This window comes from Ambystoma mexicanum, chromosome 5q (genome assembly GCF_040938575.1).
Source record: "Ambystoma mexicanum isolate Mex_15411 chromosome 5q, UKY_AmexF1_1, whole genome shotgun sequence".
NCBI classification, from domain to species: Eukaryota; Metazoa; Chordata; class Amphibia; order Caudata; family Ambystomatidae; genus Ambystoma; species Ambystoma mexicanum.
In genome coordinates this window covers 499,056,431-499,077,642 of record NC_090933.1, presented here as the reverse complement: position 1 = coordinate 499,077,642, position 21,212 = coordinate 499,056,431, and the positions used below count along the sequence as shown (strand labels likewise).

At 45.4% G+C, this 21,212-nt stretch overlaps 1 protein-coding gene across 4 annotated transcripts in view; it reads left to right on the top strand.

Moving 5' to 3' along the window:
- The window catches only part of TRAPPC8 (trafficking protein particle complex subunit 8), a 2,435,788-nt gene that overhangs the window by 1,558,172 nt on the left and 856,404 nt on the right, over positions 1-21,212 (top strand). For all 4 annotated transcript variants that reach the window (XM_069620968.1, XM_069620966.1, XM_069620965.1 and 1 more), the window contains one exon: positions 4,230-4,304. In XM_069620968.1, coding sequence (XP_069477069.1) covers positions 4,230-4,304 — 75 coding nt within the window. The remainder of the gene's footprint in view (positions 1-4,229; positions 4,305-21,212) is intronic.

Sequence of the window (21,212 nt, the reverse complement as noted above, 5' to 3'; positions counted from 1 at the left end):
AAGGAATTTACATTGCCATACAAAGTGGCCTTATGGGGCATAAGGCATTATGGGAGAGATCAATGGGAACACGCCAAGTTAAGCCGGTCCAGAGTTTCCCAATGCATTGACGTTCCAGGATTTTGTTGCGTTAAGTTTACTCACCTTAACTGCGCATCAACGTTTTTTCTGTGAACATGTACATTATTTGCCCCGCATGGAGTCTGGCATTGATTCACATGCTCATGTATTTTCCCCTTCGTCATGCTGGGAATCCTCAGTAACAGAAAAAACTGTTTCACTTTCACTTACAAAATGTATTTCTCCTTTAAACCAATCGCTGTCCTCTGGTTCATACTGCCCCATCTAATGACAGTCCTCTCCCTAAGCCCCTTCTATGGCAGCCATCTTCAGATTTTTACTGCACGCTTCAGTGTTGGGATTCCTCGAGTTTGCTCTGCAAGCTACTTCTGTGTTTTTTCAACGGAAAAAGGTCTGATTTTTGTGTGCTCTTTTCTCCATCTGCCGACAGCATGGTATCCGTTGTCCGTGAATTTCTGCACCCCTCAAGGGCAAAGATTGTCGAAGTTTCCAGGACAAGGCCAAGAGCCGCATGTCTGAGTCCACCGGGGTCACGTGGAAGCCGGTCCCAATGTGGATGGGCACGATCGACATCAACCTCTGCCTCCATTGCCAGCCGGCAATCGAGCTCCTCCTTAAAAAGGAAATCATCTACCCCTGCTAAACTGTGGGAGAAGTATGAGAAGCCGCGGATGGAGGAGAAGGCTGAACTGCCCAAGCAGGCACAATCGGCGCAGGCTAAGGCTTTGTTGACGTTGGTGTTGGTGGCAGCTGCTCTCACAGCGCCTAAGGGAGCAGACCCTGTGAAGGTAGCCCCTGCAGCACAAAAGGTATCCTTGTCCCCTAGGTGTGGCACCACCGCTTTGACTTTGGCAAAGTCTGCTGGCACTCCAGAAGGGGGGAAACCGGCTCAGGCCCCGGTTCAAGCCCAACAGGGAGGGGGGGGGAAGGGGAGGAGGCACCCGAAACAGCCCTGGCAGGTCATGGCTCAAGCCATGGAGGTCTCGCCACAGACAACGAGGACCAGAAGTCCTTGCACACGGTCCACAAGGAAGTGAAAGAGGACGACAATGGCGCAGGGCCTAGTTTTACAAGTCGCTAGCTCAGCCGAGGGATCTGTCTCTTGACATTATGTCGACCCTTCACACCTTGGTGTCGGAGGTCCAGACGAGGTTGCCACTGGGCCCGCTACCATTGGTCCCCCATGCCCCTGTTCAGCCTTCTACAAAGAAGAGGAAGCGTCATCTCACGCCCCCATTTCAGCCTCTGCATCCGCATCGGGCACCTTCTCTTCCAGCAGATCCAGACACGGGTACAGGGACGGATATGGCCACGACTACGGACAACGCTGACAATGCAGCGGGCAGCGAGTCTTTGCATTTGGATGTGCCACCTAGAGCGTCCCCACCGGACGAGGTGGGGTAGTTCCACTCCATAATCGCCAGGGCATCTTGGCTTTTTCAGCTTGTGCCTGATGAAACCAGGAAGGAGGGTTTCTTCTACCAGAGGCGTAAGGCCAGGAGGCAGACAATCATGGCGGTGCCCTTTCTGGACGACGTGGGGAAAGAGGGCCTGGCCCTCATAAAGAACCCTTGCACGACTCCAGCCAAACAGGATAGGCTGGAGAAGATGTATCGGGTGCCGGACTCGGCGCCCAAGAGCCTGTGGCCGCAACCATCACCGGATTCTATGGTATCAGCGGTCGCGAGGAAAAGGTCGGCTATCCCGTTTCGGTACCTCCGGACAGTGAGCGGCAGGAAGGTGATTTACACCGCAGCGTCCACGATCAAGGCAGCCAACACACTGGTGATCCTACACAGGTACAACAGGGAGCTGTGGTACAAGTTGGGTCCTAGTCTGGAGTTCCTTCCAGACGATAAGAGGATGGAGGCTATTGCGGTTTTCCAGCAGGAGGAAGTTGCGTCTGATCACGCCATTAGTGCCGCTGGACATTGCCGAGCTTGGGTTCCGGCAGATGGGGAACGGTGTCTGCTTTCGTCGATGAGGCTGAAGATTTTACCTGGACAGGGCGAAGAGCTTCTGTACATCGGATGCCTTGTCCATCACTTTTGGCAGGTCACAACCAGGCTATCAGGCCTGCAAGGCTTCCATAGCAAGGTGGATGATGATGGCCATCAGCGAGACATACGACGGACAGCATAGGGCTTTGGCAGCAAACATGCATGCCCACGCCATCAGACCCAAGGCCACGGCTGTGACATTCCAAAGACACGTCCCATGACAGACGATCAGCAAAGCGGCTACTTGGGCTTCCCCATCGGCCTTTTGCAAGCACTACTGCTTAGATTCCAGCGCCAAGTCTGGCGCAGCATTTGGTGAGGCAGTTTTGAAGAAGTTGTTTTCTAAAAGAGGCATCTCTCCTCCCCAGGGCTGCATTCAGTTGTAATCACCCATAGAGTATGGATGCAAGGGGACGGGACATAGGAGTAATTATAAGTTACTCACTGTAGTGACTAACGTACCCCTAGTCCATAGTCCCTGTACTTCCATACGTCCCACCATCCTCCTCCGTAATAAATCTGTGTCATGGCAATTGTAATATTGTTGACGCGTCGAAGGGGACTGAGGAGTGGTGTTGGTGGGAGTCGAGAGCGCATGTCCCAGGGCCGGACACCGCGCACATCTACATTTAAAGTGGAAGACAATTTTTTCTGCTGAAAAAGATTGTTTTCTGTCCCTACCGAGGGACGTCCATACACTATGGAGGAAAGGGGACTATGGACTAGGAGTACGTTAGTCACTATGTTGAGTAACTTCTAATGTATTCGCTACACAGATCTGCCCACTAATACTGCTGGGCCCTTGCATTCACTAAACCAATATCTCACCTTATCAAATAACCTCCACACTCCTCCTTCCTCCTGCTGGTTTCTTGGTCCTCCTTCACGCCACTGCTGACCTCAACCAGATAACCCACACTTCCCGTTGACTGTCCACTGTTTAAATTTCCCTCCTTCTGCTGTGATTGCTCAGCTTTTCCTGGCCAATCTGGTTCTGTCTTTCCCCAGATGGGCATGTATTTGTGACAGAACATCCATAAGAAGATGCTAAACCCTGCCCACTCTCTTTGCAGGACTCCCATGGGTTATCGATGGCGGCTCCGGTGTCGTCGTGGGGTGGGAGGGGCTAATCTTTTGGTGTCCCTGTGGTAAATCAATTCAGTTTTATGTTGGGTACCCTATCGGTTAGTCTCTCGTGGTCATGGGGTTGGGTTGTCAACTGTGCTGCCGCGGGCTGCTGGCTGGACGGTTAGAGTTTCTGCCTGGTGATCTGGTCTCCTAGAAAATGCTGCTCTGATGGGGCTTTGACAGGCTTGCTGATTTTGTAGGTTCTTCCGGGTAGATGCTCTAAAAGAAGAAAAAGACTGGTGAGCATCAACATATTGAGGCACGGTGTGAGACAAAGGCATATACTGCACTGGATCTTGCAGGCACTTGGGGGGAAAGGGGTAAGGGTCGGGTTCCCCCTCTTCCTCTCTTGACTAGGCCCGAGAGCTGGCCTTTTCACAATGACTAATCTCTGGGAGAACCATTCATCAGAAAGAACATTACCAATAGGCAGGGGTGTTGCTATCTCTGGAAAGGATTGGGGGCTAGGCTAATGCTGGGACTGTCGGGACTCAGGGCTAGCTAGTCTTTTGGTTGTATCCCCTGAGCTTCTATCCGGGGCTACAACCAAAAGACCAGGGACTAAAGCCCCTTCAGCCCCCCACTCCCTAGCAACGCCTCTGCCAATAGGTAAGTAATTTGTTCGTAAAGGTTTAGTTTGGATTCACTTAAGCCACACTCTGAGGTTTTGGGTTTAATGGTATCTGGTCCTTCGGTTTTAATTTTTTTAATCACTAATTCTTTTGACCGATTGTATTTTGAAATCAGCTCGTTGAAGTCGCCAAGGACCTCTGGGAAGAAATAAGATTTTCGGATGAAGGCACACATTTCTGGCTGGAGGCAAACCTAATAAATTCTAATCGTGCATTTGTTATCACCCCCATCCCGTTAATTTACTCACTTTTTGATCCTGTTTTTAGTATGGCAAAACAGATTTGGAAGCACAAGTGATTTTTGCTTTGAAAGGAAAAAAATAGTATGAATGCAGATGTAAAACATGCAAATGAATTTCAGGGGATCTGTTTTTATCCCCTCTCCTAGGGCACATGTGCAAATGACATAATTGGGACGGAGGTTATAATGGAGTTCTTGATTAATAGTGAAGAGACCAAGTTGGTGAGTACAGTGTTTTTTTAAAAAAGTTTACATTTCGATGGTTATATAATTTCACTGTTTTTGACATTTTTGTATAATTACTCTGCAATAGAAGTTCACATTTATTGTTTTTGAATTGTGCCAGGAACTTTGTGTTTTTCCATTTTTTTTCCTCCTTAAGTACAGATGTCTTTCCCCGGGCTAAAGACCTTATTTAAAGCCACTTTAGTCTTCAAACCTTTGCTAGTATACTTGTTCTGGGGACCACCAAAGGTTGATGATCCCTTTTACCTGTCTGTATGTTTTCTTATTTGAATTTTGTACAATTTATCCTCCAGTGAGGGGGAAAAGGTATTTTTAAGCCTCACATCTGTGGATGAAGACTGGTGTTCGCTCCTGTTATTTTTCTCTGTTGCACCAACCGCATGTTTATGGGCAAAACAATATCGGCTTTGTGAAGCACAGAGAATAGCATTACTCCACAATGCGAATGATCGCACTGAACAATTAACCACGTCGGAGGAATGTTTATATGTGGTTGATTGTCATTGCAAGTGGGAGTGTTTTTTTTAATAAGCCGGCAGTAGAGCAGTAAATATGTCCTCTACTGCTTCAATGTGTAACCTTATCTTGGGCCTTATGCTGCAGACAATCAAAGTTTGTGCCACCCCCGCTGTACTCACTTCTGATATTCTCTGTTATGGTTCCTGTTAGTGCAATATGTTCAATTTCTTTACTAAGCGTACTTTACTTAAGATGCAAGGAATGCGAAGCAATGCAAGCAAGCCAAGATCTCAGCCTGCAGTGCAGGACATGTATAGCGCATCTGGATCTACTTTAAAATAACGAACATTTTACGATTCACAAAACATCAAATTGTTTTAATTCACATTTTGTTACAGTCCATAGAATAAAATGTGGGGGAAGATCGCCACCACCCACCGCATCCCAGCAACATTTCTTCACTTTAATTAATACCCCAACCAAACACCCCTTCTATTTTTTTGAAGAACTGTGATCAAATTTGATTTAAAAGAATCAATGTTTTGTGAATCGCAGCGTTCGTCCTCGTTACTGCGCATCTTGCCCATTTGCAGACTCCTGGCTTAATTTCATTTCGATAAGGTTTGTATGTAAATTTCTGTTCTGCATGGTAACTTTTCTCTTTCGTTCTTCAAAGGGTGCCAAAATAGTTTGAAACCTAGACTATGTACCCAATTGGAACAAAGTCTAATTCTGTTTAGGGGTGGTGGCAGGGTAGGCCAACCGGTTTCAGCAGGTCATCCGTATACTCATGATCTTTTTCATCATAGCTGCACTCCCACAATCTTTCATATTATTTGCTTACCCACAATTCTTTACAAAACTGAATTTTCTGATAAACTATGAGAAGCAAAAAGCCAAACTTCTTTGGGGGAGAGTTGAAATAAAATGTAAACCTGAGCAAGTATAATTTGTCTGCTATATACTAAAGGCAAATGTGTGATTTGTAGAAATGTATTCTGACATGCTTCATTTTAATTCTGCTTTAAATTTGAAGTTTTTTTATTTCAATGTATTTAATGAAAATGACAGGGAAAACACAGTGGAAGAGATTGTTTATAGTTTTAGGCAAACAGTTCACTTAAATCGGTCGTTATTACTATTTGAGCATATTGTAGCTTTTTGAAAATTAAATTTAACTTGTCTGAAAAACTTTTTTTACGATGGGCATTATATTGATTGCCCTAATGCAGTAAAATCTACTTCTTATGACGATTCTATCATCCTTGTGATTTAGGAGCTCTTGAATATGTACGTATAGATGACTGCTGTGTAAACCTTTGAGTAGTACATGCAATAACTAACCAAGGCAGCAGAAGGTAAATAGGGGGGCACCATTATTATTATTTTGAATCTGTATTTTTGTATTTAACCTATGTCAATCATGTGTCTCTAAAACAGTGCATACTGGGGACAAAGTTAATAGAGAACATATTGTTTAGAGGTCGTCGGATACAGGAACATAAATGGAGCCGCACACCAAGGAGGAGACATTAGCACAACATGAAAAAGAGTGCTAGAGGGTGCAAAGATATACTTGATACTATACCAGATGGGGCATTACTGATTCTGGTTACAGGGCCATAAATGGGACAAAGTATATTTGTCTACATGCTAGGAACTCTCCCGCATTTTCTTGTCATACCTTTCATGCTGCACCAAGTCTTCCACCCATTCCCTCACACAGGGATCTTTGCGCAATGTCTGCACCTTTAGGAATTGGCTCGAGAGCCATTGATCCATTTAGTGTACCTTGCACTCAGCTGATGCATCAGCCTCTCTGGCATAAGCCAAACCAGAATCCCCACACCCAGATCAGCCCTGTCTGACATTTTGCCTGCATGTATCCACCCGTGGGTAGCTCCACTGCATATTGCACTGGATACCTCCCTTCTCTCGAACAACCCCAGCACCTATCTGGTTCCACAAGCCTCAGATAAAACATTTTTTCCAGGGTCCAATACAGTCGAAAACACCACTTTCTGATGGACAACACTCTGCAATATGTGACATTTACCCTGGAAGGCCATAACCCCCATAACTTTTACCATTGCTCATCAGATAAGAACAGACTGAAATCTGTTTCCCAGGCCTCCTATATTTTATCCAATTCTGGGGTATCTGATTCACAGGTGAGAGCTTTAAGTTGCGCCCACGAAATCCATTCTGTCCTAACAGTAAGCCCTATTGGCGCTCTGATCAGGATGGATGAAAGCGTGTTTACTCACTCCTTCGGTAGGCCTTGTAAAACTACAAAACCGGATCTCCTGCTTCGGCAACCCAAACCATCCCAACTTCACATCCCTGTACCATGGGATCCAAGGCCCCTTACCTGCAACCTGCAAGAATTCTTTGTTTGTACAGCAAATTCAGCTCTTCGCATTGGAACGCTATAGGTAGCATCTGGAAAGGGAGTACGTCTTTTGGTGTATAACCATTTTAATAGTGTTACCTTTACCCCATATTGAGAGGTCCATCTTTCCCATCTCCAGTCCCTGCTCACGTAGGATTTAACTTCTGTTGCTTCTCAGGTCAGCCACATTATGTATACCCAAATGTTTAACTCCTTAACTTGCCCAGTTGATTTACCTTTTACCAAAATGGGAAGTATGATTAAGTCCCCTGCCTTTTTTTAGCTTGTCTAGTGGGGTGACTTTTGGGGCCGTAGCCCTGCCAGAGTCAGTAGATTTTGGCACTGCTAGTTGTAGGACGTTCCCCAGGTCACCTTCACGTAGTCTTCTCCAGCCAAGAGGGGACTGTCTCATGTGCTTGGCCCTTTAAGACCTAGACATCCATGGAGAAATGCGCCAAAATCTTCCCCAAAATGGTTTAGCAGCTGCCATGGATGAAGAAAGACAAATTTCATAACTGAATTTCCCACACAGCCTGTGCTGCGTGAACACTTGCCTGCAAGAGCGAAGCAGCCGTGGCTCTGTACCCCGGTGCTAGACAACCTTTGCATGCTCAAGAACACCTGATCTCCAAATTGAAGGAAGATTTGTATTTTTATATATGTTTACATTGTAGGCTCTCATTAGTGCAACATGTTGATCTAACATCCTTTTTTATACAATCCCACCCTACAATTCTGGGCAGTGAAATAGACAATATAGTTTTCAAAACTGTAAATGTATTTAACTTGAAATGCATTTAAAAGAATAAAGTAACTTCAACTAAGGTGGTCTGCAGCTTTACCCTGGAAATCACTACAATGGTATAAATGCCACAGTCGGTATGATACATTTACCTGCCTACATAAATACATACATCTCACTATTGGTATTCTTTCAGGTATTCACACTCAATTCTAAATGTATATATATGTACATATATATATTTCTGAGGCTTATGGAATCTGCTTAGATCACATGCTATGCGTAGGCCGACATCTAGCGGAAGCTGAAGAGTATTACAGTTGTTGTTTTCGCAACTCGAAAAGGGACGTTGACAGGGCATGCCAGTAATACTATCCATAGTGTGATGTCACTTTTTCCGCCATCATTGTCGGATGCTTAAAGCAGAGTTCCTTTCCGGCTAACGCCATTTATTATCAAAAAAGTTAGTTACTCGTTCTGTCCTTTTTGTAGCCGTTCCTTGACAACAATTTCGATAACTGTTTCAAGGACAGATTTCGTCGGCTGCAGATCTTGGCTCGACGAATCTCACGGGCCATATAGTAGGGAGAGGGGTGGGGGGGTGGTACATATCTTAGCTAACTAAGAGAATGCATATTTACCCTTCTTTCCACTCTTTTTGCCAAGCTGCCCTTCCAATTCGAAATGGAAAACACACCTTTTAAATTTTGTCCAACTTGTAAGAAAAAATGTCCCTGGACGGATTTGCACTGGGTGTGCAACCTCTGTCTTCCGAGGGTCCACAACAAGCACTGTAAAGTTGGCAAGCTTTTTAAGCCCAAAACCTTAAAGGACCCCAAGACGAAGCGCTGGGCACACCACACCATGCAGGCCGAGGCCACCATAGGCGTGGAAGGAGCTTCTAGCGATGCCAGCATCGGCGTCTTCAGTGAGGACGATGGCGAAAGGGAACCATCAGATTCCCGCGTGCAGGCCCCTGACCCCACCAGACAGGCCGGTGGTGCTGTTACATGGACGACACCCGGCAGCATCAGCACAGACGAGACCCACCACACTAAACACACAACCCAAGGCCCTAAGTCGAACACCGACTACATGGCCCCACTCACCGTTGAGGGGAAGTCCTCTGGGCATTCGCGATCGCCTCATGACAGGCCCCTGGAATCGAGAGACAAGTCTGATTCGGACGCTGTGTCCAAAACTACTGCTGAAGGCCTAACGTCGAAAGACGGGGACCCGGCACATCTACCCCCGAGAAACGACATTCGACAGACAAGTCAAAATCAGCTGAAGCTCTGCAGTCTTCGAAGATTGCTCAACTTGTTAAAAAGCATGTCCCAGAAACACTTCTGAAGGGGTGGACATCGAAACACCACACATCGTAGACCCACAAGTCCCAGCGGGAGATGGAGACTGTTACCCAGGGGGCGGGAACAATATCTGGAACTATGCAGCACAAGAGGTAGCCTACACCTGAGCTACCTCCCACTCCTTCAATTATCCCAAGTTCTTCCCAGTGGTCTGTTAAAGATATAGACAGTGTCAGAGGCGCATGTCCTTTATGGCCAATTTTTCGAAAGTAACCCGCAAGTTCTAGACAACATACAGAACACGCCACCTGCTAGTGGGGCAACACTGTTGCAACCCCCGGCCAAAAACAGCCAGGCCAGACACCCTTCAACCAGACACCCCGCAACAGGACCCAGACCAGTTTGAACTCTATGACCCCAACCTAAGCTTCCAGGAGACTGGAGCATATACTGATTCCGAGGATCAGGGGGAAATGGGGGAGGTGGACCATTACTATGATGAAGACGGAGAAGACGTTTGTCATACTGTCCCCTGACCATGTAGACCCACCAGTGGCAGACTCACCAGTAGATAACCAAACCCAATACAATAACATGCTCCTAAAGGCAGCTGACCACTTCCAGATTCAGACACAAGAAACACAGATCGACAGAGATTTTGTGGAAGACATTTTGGCTGACAAGAAGGCAGCAACACAATTTATTCCCTTGTTGCAATCAGTGCAAAGGAGAATACTACCCTCTCTGGTAACCCCTAACCTAACCTGAGCAGTAAACTCCTTCATTGAAAAAGATTTCCGTCCAGTGCCCTCTGACCCCCTCTACATCAGGGGTCAATTAAAGCCTCATTGGTCGTTACCACCACTAGGAAAAGGGCGGGAACACCTCTCGCACCATCAGAGGCTCCCCCCGATAAAGAAAGCAAAAAGATATATACTTTCGGCAGGAAGATTGCCACCTCGGCAGCATATCAGGCAAAAATTGCCAACACCACCACTCTGTTGGCCAGCTACAACTGCCACAAGTGGGAAGAAATAGCCACAATAATGGCCTCATCCCTTGAGCCACTAAAATCCCAACTCTTGTCAGCGAGTAATGCACCACTTTCCGTGTATACTGTTATGTCTGTGACTTCCACACGCAAAACAATCAATACATGTTAGCGTTCATTAAATATAGAAAAACATTGAATGCGGTCACTCGCTTGGTCCGGCATGCCGAAGGCTCAGGGTATCACATTTGTAGATGTTAAAGCCTCCTTGGTCAGTTTGGATGCTCCGGGAGGCGGGGAGAGGTTAAGGTGCTTTCAGTCACTTTAACGCACAGTGACTGCCATGGTTGTAGCACTGTCTACCCAGAACATCAATAAACACTCGAGCCACACTGCACCATGCTCTCTAAAGGCAGGAGGTTTTGTCCAGCAGGCTCCGCCTCGAAGCGAATAGGAGTGTAGACAGACTGCAAGGTTGCAAGTCACCACCACCACCAACAGCAGCAATGTAGAGCTCAACACTGTAAACACACTTGACCCACACCCTAGAATGATATATACCCTAGTGACATTCCTTAAGGCGATTTTTGGGAAACTCGCCCTAAAGGAAATATAGCAGGTAGAAACCGCCTAAAGAGAAAAGGACTGTAACAAAAGAAAGATTTCTGGGCAATAAACAATGTTTTAAACTTTTGTAGAAGGGAATGTATGATGTTGGTTAAAAGATTTGTAGTAAACTAAAATGCCCCCCAAAAAATTGAGTTCCATGCATACTTTTACTCAGCGTTGGTGCATTGACACATATTCTAAAGCAGATTCACAGGTGGGACAAGCAGTGCTCAAACATCTATTTGGTGCTCTACCTTCTCACAACCCACCTCCTTATCCAGACACTGCTAGCTAGTCTATGCATAGCAGGTGACCTAAGCAGATCCACACGCCTCAAAAGGGATATGTTACTCACCGTAATCGTATTTCTTATACTTGTATCTGCTTAGATTCACATGCGCCCACCCTTCCTCTGCTGTGGAGTAGAAGGTGCATATATGCTTTCTGGCTTTACCTACTATAATCTGCTTTATTACATCTGTACTCACGGTACACTTATGGGTACAGTAGATGTCACACTAGGGATAGTATTACTGGCACGCCCTGTTGACGTTCCTTTTCGGGTTTCGAAAACAAAACATTTGATGTTCTGCGGCTACCACTAGATGTCGACCTATGCATAGCTTGTGAATCTAAGCAGATAGAACCATCAGAAATACAATTAAAGTGAGTAATGTATTTTACGGTGAGTAATGTATCCCATATATTCTAGGCATCTTGAACATTTCTACTGCTGTAGACAACAGAATTATTCAATGATAGCATGTCAACATGAGGTAATAGTATCCATTTTTATATGGAGAAATTTCAAGCCACTTTTCCAAATATATTTTTTTTCTCCAGTGGCAAGACCAGTATGATATCGGAGAAAATTACTTGAACAGTTAACATTTGTAGTTAATTTATAATCAACTTGACTCCTGTGTATAAATATGGGATTGTGAATGTATTGGATTTGTGCAGGTCATTTAATGTAGACAATGGTCAACTTAAATTGGCTCCTGCTGGTTTGAATTCGAAAAATTATACTTGCTTATATTCTTGTGTTAGCTCTGAATATATGTCTGCAGTCTTCTCAGAATATGGATCTATAGCTTTCTCTCAATTAGTGTACGGCTTTCACAAAAAATGTGTTATTTTCAGTCTAGCTGCGTGCATGCGTGTGTGTGCGCGACTTTGATTACAGCTTTGTGCAATTTTCAATATGCATATGTGCACTGCTTTCAGTCAATTTACCATGTGCAACTGTCAATCTATGCATGAATGTGCAGCTTTTAGTGTGCCTTTCTGTAGGTCTCAGGCTGCATGTGTCCTTGAGCTGTAGGCATACTATTTCACAGTAACATGCACAATGTTGAGCCCCCCACCCTTCAACATTTCACATTAGTCTGTTTGTGCATTCAAGGATAAGGGACTGCAGAAGTTTAACACTTCACACAATTCATATTGAATGGAACTAATTCCCTATACTAATTTGTGTTGTGCAAACATCTAATTTATGTCTAGACATCCCTCAGATGTTGTAATGCATGATATCTCCCAGACAAGTGTGTCGCTTTGCGAGGGCTGTAGCCCTATCCTCTAGACGGCATCAGGTGATGCGCGACCGATGACCACGCTGCCTCTCTATCTTTGCTGGTAAGCAGAGCTGCGACCACATGCCAGCTTTGAAATATTGTTCGTGCATCTGTGCCTCACATTTTTGCCAGACCCCAACGCACCCTTTATCTGATTTGACCGACCTACTACAGTGGAGAAATCCCCTTTATTCGCATTTCCTGCCTGCAGCTACACGATGCAACGGGACCATTAAAAAATGGCTGACGCTTCACCGTTAATAGGCAACAAATCCTAGCCAGCTCGGATTGGCCAGGTTTCCTTACTTTTCACCATTCTAAGGCCTTCAGTACAAGGCCGAAACCTATCTGTGTTGTCCGTGCCACAACAGTACAGCGGGCCCACCACGCTGAGCTGTCTACTACCTGCTTCCTCCCCAGTGCGAGATGATTTTCTGGGTAAGCAAGCATTGCATCCTTTGACTTTTTCCTGCATCAAGTCCCAAAATCACTAACTGTAATACTGAACCTTATGTCTCACCTTTTAAAGCAAGCTACCGGCATCACCTGCATGCTTGGGAACCTATCTCCCTCTGCTACACCGAGCAAGGAAACGATTAACTACCACTGTACGCTTGAAATTAATCTCCTTTGAGTTTCCCCGCTTGCTACACCAGAACTTTAGTAGCGACCCCCATCCCTCCAGCTACTTTCCCTAGTACATCCTCTCCTAGCCTGTGGCCAATTGTCTCACATTGCATCCTCCTTGCAATTTCTGTGGTATAATTGCCGTGATTTCTCCTTGCTACATTCTATGTTTACCCACTGTTAGGGAGAATTCTCTTATAAGGCTAATTTCCCAAACCTAGTGAGTCCCCCAGCAGCTTTGCTGGATTTTTGGGGTTTGTTTTTTTCTCCTGCTAAGAGTGAGACTCTTTTACTCCCACTCTTAGACATGATTTGAGGTATGTCTTTGACTTATGTGCTTATGAGCTGTGGGGTTTCTTTTTACTCCATAGGGTATCATCTGTTTTTCTGTATGTGTGGTACACGGCGCCCTCAGCGCAGTACCACAGGGGTGTCACAGTGACCCCCAAACATAAACTCCATACCCTGGCACTGACTACTGTCTCCCAGGGCATGTAAAGTCACCATTGGCTTTACTAGTCCAAAATTGTGAACAGAACCAGTACAAACCATCATATTGTGGAAGTACTGGTAAGGGGTAATTCGATTGCCCCGGGGTCTGTCTTCGAGGGGGCACTGTCCCGTCCCCCCTCGTCGAGTTTCTGGCTGGTGGCAGTGGTTACCACGCGAAATATTCCACCGGAATATTCTCTATGGGATTTTCCCATTGATTTTAAACGCAACACTTTTTGGTGCAATGTTAAATATACCGCCGGTTTATTTATTTAATATTAAATCACCAGTTGGGTCTTTTTGCCAGAACTCGATTCTGAAATGGCGTTTGTGTCCGTCTCTGTAACTCTGACCAAGGTCGAGCCCTTTGTTCCACTATTTTGGCGGGCTTCTCCACAGAAGCCCTCCAAATGGTGCCACTCTGTCTGGGTTCCACAGGAAGGGTGGAGGGGGTAATTGGCACCCTGGACTGCGTTGCCTTAGCAACCCAAGTCGCACTCTACTCTGATTGGCCCAGTAGTGAGCCGCCCGGCTCACCACTTAGCATGTGTGATTGACAGCTAGGCTGATGGATGGGGGTTTTTCTGCATAAAAGCAAGGCCTTTGGGACTGGAACTTCAGAAGTCGCCACAGGACCTAAGAATCCGAAGAGGGAAGAAGCTGAGCCATCTGCAACCGACGACGCCACCGGTGAAGCCCTGCTGCAACAAACTCACCACTTTTCCAACGACAAGAGAAGATCTTCTGCTGGAGAGTCTTCTCCCTTTGAGCTGGTAGGACCAACCAGTTCGCCCTTTTTCGCTTCCAAAGATGTCACTTGGTCGAATCGCCCGTGCCAAGCACCCCGACGGCCGGATAGCCAAGCTCACCACTTTTGACCGCGAATAAAAGGACCACACCTTTTAGTCGGGAACTCCGCGGCTGCTTTCATCCCTGTGCAGTGCAATGACTCCATGTTTCCTCTGCGACAAGACCTTCTCTTCCCCTGATCGGAACCACAAACTTAACCACTGCCAGGAACAACTGCCCCTGCTGGAGCTTCCTTTCTCTTTAAGGTTCTGTGTCCTGCCTGGCCTCCCTTTCTACAGATTTCTAAAGGTGACCCTTAAATCCTTCGCTTCTAAACTGGGGTGGCTCCAGGCCTTCTAACTATATCTTTTGAATCACCCCAACCTCTTTTGGACACTGCAAAGACTTTTAGTGCACTTTAAACCGTGTGATCCTGGGCACATTTCGCTTTGCTCCATTTAAAGTGGGTCTGGCCTATGAACTTTGGCTCTACAGTATAACCTGCCTTTCTCCTCTTGCTCTGAACCCTTAAAAGTGTTGGGAACTGTTTTATTTCATGCTCTGCCTTTTCTCTCCCTTTTCAACCTAAACTATTGGAGTGCCATCTAGGTTAAGCGCTCACTTCTATATTAACAAATAGTTGTGCTTTAACCCTGACTTGTCTGATAGTTATCAAGGGAAGTGTGTATACTTACCTGACTGTGTTTTAAATTACTTTTCATTGAGAGTGGTAGTGTATTACCTAAAGTGTGTTTAAAATAAATAATTATATACTTTTTATACAAAGCTCTGGTCAGTGTTTGTTTGCTCTACTGTGTTTTGGCCCTATTGTGTATACTCTGCATACTGCCCTGCTCTTCTTGAGAGAAGTCTGACTGCTCAGCCACAGCTACCAGGTAAATCTGGGTGGTGCAGACTGCTACCAATTGGGTTTACTGCTTACTCCTGTAGTCTTAATCTTTTTGCAGCGCTCCCCAAGGGAACTGCACAGGATTCTGCCTAACACTGGTTTACAGCGGTGGGATTTGTATTGAGTATACATTTAGAGTGTCTAAATACCCTAGTGCAACTAACCACAAAGCTTAGCACTGTAAAAGTTAATTTTTAACAAGTCAAACTATGGAAAGTTACAGCCAAGAGTCCCTTTCTGCTGATTGTTTAAGTGTTCTTTGTAGACATAAGGATCTTCCTGTTAAAGTCAAGAAAATGGAACTAATAGAAAGATTGTTAGAAAACCAAAGTCTGGGTGGTGGGTCAGAGGTACCTACCACCCCAGCAAATGTAGACAACAGTGATGAAGGTAATATGGATCAAAGTATTGGTAATGTTGTAGATTCAGAAGAGGAAAGTGAGGTCAATGTAACTGTCCCCACTGCCCCTCTGCCTGCTTCAGCACCTCAAGCTATGTCTACTGGACCTGTGTCAGGTCCCACATTAAGTCCTGAATTCATTGAACTAGCCTTTGCTGGACTAATTAGAAGTGTCTCGTGTAAAACGAACGTTTGTTTACCTGAAATCTCCTGCATTGCGAGCTGTGAAGGGGCTCTTGCTGGAGTTCGAACGCTGCCTTGAGGAGCCGGGGCTTGCGCTCGTAACGTGATTCATTACGTGACTCTCTTCAGCTTTAAAGCGCAGAGCCATCCGCCCGAGCGGCGTTAAGCCCGACAGGGGTAAATGCCGCTGGCTGTTGTGCGGCTGTTGTGCGGCTGTTTGGTGCTGTGGTTCATAAGATAACCCGTAGCAGATTTTTACAGTATTCTCACGTAGGCGCCATCTTAAATTTACTTAATCAAGTGCTTCTACTACCCAACTGATCCGTCTATATTCTGCTCGTTAGGCCTCAAATGAGACTTCAGAGCTCTCCCTTAATGGAAGATATGGCAGATCAGGACGGTTCATATCTGGGTGGAGAGGGTGCGGCAGGGCTAGTAGCATCCAACTCATCCGCCCCAGGCCCATCCCAGCCAGCTCCAATGATTACTCATGCCCTCATTCACACAGACAGACAGCAGATAATTGAGGGAATCACTCCCTCTTTTCTCATTCAAAAGAGATGGAAACAAGGGTTGGAATATATATTAACGACAAAAAAGATCCAGAGCAGAATTAATGACCATTTTTTTCACGAAAAGGAATAAGAGTACTAACGATCTACTGACTTAATAGACACTACTTTGCATGCCTTTTGATCATAACCATGAGGACATTGAAAGAACATCTCCTATAGAATGTCCTCAGGTTATCCCGTTGCCATTGAACATCATTTCAGAAAACAGTGTAAGATCGTCTGGACTTCAGGATCAACAAGATGGGCCCACAACTTCTTCTGCAGATGGGCCCTCTTCAGTTAATCAAAGTACACTGGCAGCTTTGAGCTTTGTTCTTAACTCCCTGGTCTCAGTGTTTGAACTCCTAAAAACTGAAGTACAAACCCAAGCAGGTCTTCTGTTGGAACTTTCTAATGAAGTCTCAAAGAATGAATCAACAATGACGGCGCTGAACAATATTATGAATACTATTCTGATTCCGATCATAAGACTCACAAATAGAGGGGGTTAAACAAGGGCTGGACATTGCCCAAATTTACATTTTATTAAAGGAGGAAGTAAAGGGTAATGTTGCAACACAAGAGCTCTTAAAAAATCTCCCCTTGGAAATTCAAAATTTTAAACATCAAAGTCAGACTCTAATTGAAGAGGGTCCTATTGATTGTTTTGATGATACTCCGTCGTCAGATTCAGTCTTAGAAGAATTCGGAAGACTAGCTAATGTAGACATTGAAGAAACAGAAGAGATCTTTGAGAGTCCACCAAAAGCAAATGCTATAAACTTTCATGACTGTTCGACTGGTGAAGCAAACTTGAGTTTTGGGGCTTCCCAGAACCCCAAGAGAAGAAAGCGGCAAAAGTGAAAAAAGAGGGGTAGTGTTAAGAATACCTTATCTAATCCGCCGCTGGAGAAAACTCTGAAAAAATCTAAGAACCAGAAAAATACAGCCAAAAAAAATAACAGGAAAAAAAATGTATTCCAGAAAAATATGGCAATACATTCTGATGAGAAATTATCGGAACTCACTGCTGCTGCGTTTTCAGCCACATAATTATCTCAGAGCTCAAACCCTATCAAACCCAGTATCAGCAAATGTGTTCCTGGAAAATATGGAAAAAAAGGCTTCTGTAACAAGTAGTGAAGGACCAAATGGCACTAAGGTGCAAACCTCAAACACTGGCATGCAAACTGAACCTACATCTTCCCTGATTGCAGTCTCTAACAATAAAAACCAAATATTGGGCCAAACGAACATCAAGATAGCCCCAATATTTTTTAAAAATAAGGCACAAAAGGAGAAAAAAGACAAAACCAGCTGTCAGGTCTTACAAGAAATCCCAAATACCAAAATCAAACTGGCTTCTATTGTTACGCTCACCTGACTCCCACGGAGGCGCAGTCCTGGTTTGGAGTGTTGTTGCTTCTTCGATGGTGAAGCGCAGGACTCGGAAGATGGACTGGACTGGACCTTCGAATCTGGCTTGACTGGCTCGCAGCAATATCTTTCTGTATGTGAAAAGGGAGTATTAACAATCTGCGGGAGAAAGTATAAGCCTCCCGCTCCCTTCTCACCCCTCTACGAAACCCTCCTGCGACCCCCACGTGAAGTCTCACCTTAGGGTTTGAAAGGTTGAGCTCTCCATCCTGCTTCTCATGCAGGGGCGCGTTGTATCCAGTTACTTCACTGGGATTTTGATTGTAGAGGGTTCAAGTTTTGTTTTCCCGGTATAGTACCGTAAGGATTCTGTTAATGAGTATGATTCTGCAATAATAATTGTTTGTTGTCTCTTTTTCATGTGCGGAAACTATTCCGAGAAGAGCTGTGGAACCGAAGAATGAGACTCTGGTGAGCTTGATGAGAGTTCTCTGTGTCCTTGTATCAATGCGCTCACTAACGCTGATGTCTTTTTTTCCACATAGGGGCCGGGGTCTGGAAATGCCTGGATGCGGCACCGACCCGAAACAAAGATCAATCCAGAAGAAATCAGGTAAGTCTTTAATGGGCGTTGGGTAACGTCTTTTCATGCGCCCACTAACGCTGATGTCTCTTTTTCCCCTTAGGGGCCGGGGTCCGGAAATGCCAGGATGCGGCACCGACCCGAAATGAAGTTGGAATAACCCAACAGGTAAGCTTTGTAATGGAAATTAAGGTTTCCTTGTTTTCTTTCCCCTCTCACCTTTATTCTTGTCTTTTTCTCCCTAGGCGCGGTGATGTGGCTGCAAGTCCAGATGTCGCAGTAGAACATGGTGGTACCTTGTACAGGTGAGTGAGATGCGGCGCTGCAGCGATCGATGCGATGTGCTTTTAAATGGATGTCTTCCTTTTCAGGACCGTCGGCGAGATGTCTCCGGAATGCGGATTTAGCAGGTAAGGACTCTTCTTTACCCTTTTCTCTTCTCTTCTCTCTTTGCAGGTGTTCCAGGATGCTGGCAGGAGTGGCAGAAGACAGAATGCAGGAGCAAACACGGTGAGCGTCCAGCTGCTAGATGCAGAACAATGCGAAGCGTGAGTTGCTGCTTGGGCGTGGCTTAAATAGCCTTCAAAGTAGTTCCAGGTATGTATCCTTCCTCTCAGGTATGTATTCCTTCCCTGACCACACCCGTGTGGTTAAGTAGTTCCAAAGATAAAGTAGTCCCATTCAGGCCTCAGAAGGCCTGGATGTTGCAGCATGGTCTGCATCAGGTAAGTTAACACTAAGCACCTTTAACACAAAGTCCCCTTTTATGAGCCTGGCGCCTATGGCGCCAGGACTGTGGCCCGATATGAGCCTGGCGCCAAAGGTGCCAGGACTGAGTCCAAAGAGCCCCTACTTGAGGCTGTTGTGACTTCCCTTGAAGACATGATGTCTGCCTCTGGGGTAGCTGGGTCTTGTCTGGCACCTTGGAGGTAGGCATCATGACATCTATCTTCTTAAAATCAGTGGCAAAACCAGTATTCTTAATACCAACAACTGTACCCTTCCAGCAACCCCTTATTCATGATGAGGCGCTTACATGGTCTGCACTAAGTGAAGCTGACTGTCGGAATGGCTGGGGGAAATCCAGAAATATCGAGTCTTTTCCCCAGGGTGGAGAAAGAGAGGAGCCAGATGGAATCCTTCATAACACAACTGCAAGAAAAGTGGAATCCGAGATGGATAACTTCACAATCCCGAAGGCTTGGGTTAGACTTGAGAGACATAATAAGTATGAATCACTCTGCAGAGCAGTCTTATTGTCGGAAATTAAGAAAAAACACAATTTGTTTCTCTTTGCCTCAGAAGACATAGAGTACGTTAAATTCCCAGCAATTGACGACAAATTCTATGTGGAGATCGGTCTAAACTCAAGAAGAGCCCAACATGCCCTTTTTAGTAACAAAAATGAGTTGGCCAGAGCAGGCCTGCTGGTATATGAATCAGAAGAGGAAGGCAGGCCCAGAAATTACCCTAATACAACACGAACGGTGTCGGAGGATGTACCTAATTTTGTAGGAGTGGCCGGAACATCAAAAGAGCCAAAAAGGAGCATGGTACCTGGGCTCAAGCTAAATGAGAACCTCATAACAAAACTCCCCGAGATCATTTCACAAATCTTTTTGAAACTTGGTGAGGAACAAAATAGTCTTTAGACAAAGGGGTCTAAGACTAGTCTCCTGGAATACAAGAGGTCCTAGCTTCTTAAAAAAAAAAAGAAACTAAAAAAGAATCTGTTGGAAAATAATGACATTTTGTTACTCCAGGAGACTTGGCTTGTTAACCCCATTGAAATAGAGGGTTTCACAGTTTTAAATCTCGGGGCTTCACAAAAGCTGAAAGGGAGACCGGCAGGAGGACTTTTAATATTACTTAAAAACTCTAGCATTAAAGAAATTATACCCCTGTGCAACAACGTGGCAGGCATACAAGCCTGTAAAGTAGAGATAGAACTTGATGTTCCTCGCGCCACTCTGGTGCTCATTAACATTTATTGGAACCCAGCCAGCACGAACCTCCAAGAGTTCACAGAAATTCTATATTCTACACTCACGGCGGTGAAGATTGACTATGAGGGAGCCCACATCATTTTAGCAGGGGATTTCAACACAGATCAAATTAACCCAGGGAGTGTGAGGATTGGGCAATCCAAGCCGAGCACACTGCGGAAGGGTAAATACTGGTGGGATTTTCTTTCATCTTGGGACTTTGAAAGGAAATATGAGAAAAATGGGGGTGTGGAAAAAGGAGGACCTACATGGCGTCAAGGGCCCTCTCAATCCACACTGGATTATATCTTTGTATCACAGTTCATTCCCCCAGCCTCACACTTAATTGGGAAGGGGGCACTGACCATGCAAGTTTGGAGCTTTGGTTTTCGGGAATACTGAAACCCCTTAATCAGTTCATCTCCCAGGAACTTGAAGGCTCAAAGCATAAACTGAGAGTGGTTAAATATAAACACAGAGGAAAAAACTGAATGAACTCCTTGAAGCAGTCCCATCCTCAGTGTGGACAGAGGAATTCCACCCAGAGAAATTCGGGAATTTGGTGTGGTCCATCTGTCTTCCAAGCGAGGTAAAGGCGGCAGGTAAACAAATACATCTCCATCACTTCGATGAAGAAACACATAATAAGAAGAGAACCCTGTGACAAACACTCCGCATATAAGGAAAAATTGAGTAGAGGACCCCTCTGGTTGCATGCAAAAACTTAAGAAGGCTAAACAATCCTACAGAAATTGGACAAAGAACCATAAACATCAAAAACTGCAAGAAGATGGGGAGAGAATGCTCTACCTCCTTAATGCTAGAAACTGTAGAAATTTCTGGGTGGCGTTAAACCTCGAGACCGGCTATAATAGTTCCCTATGCAACCTGGTTCCAGAGCATA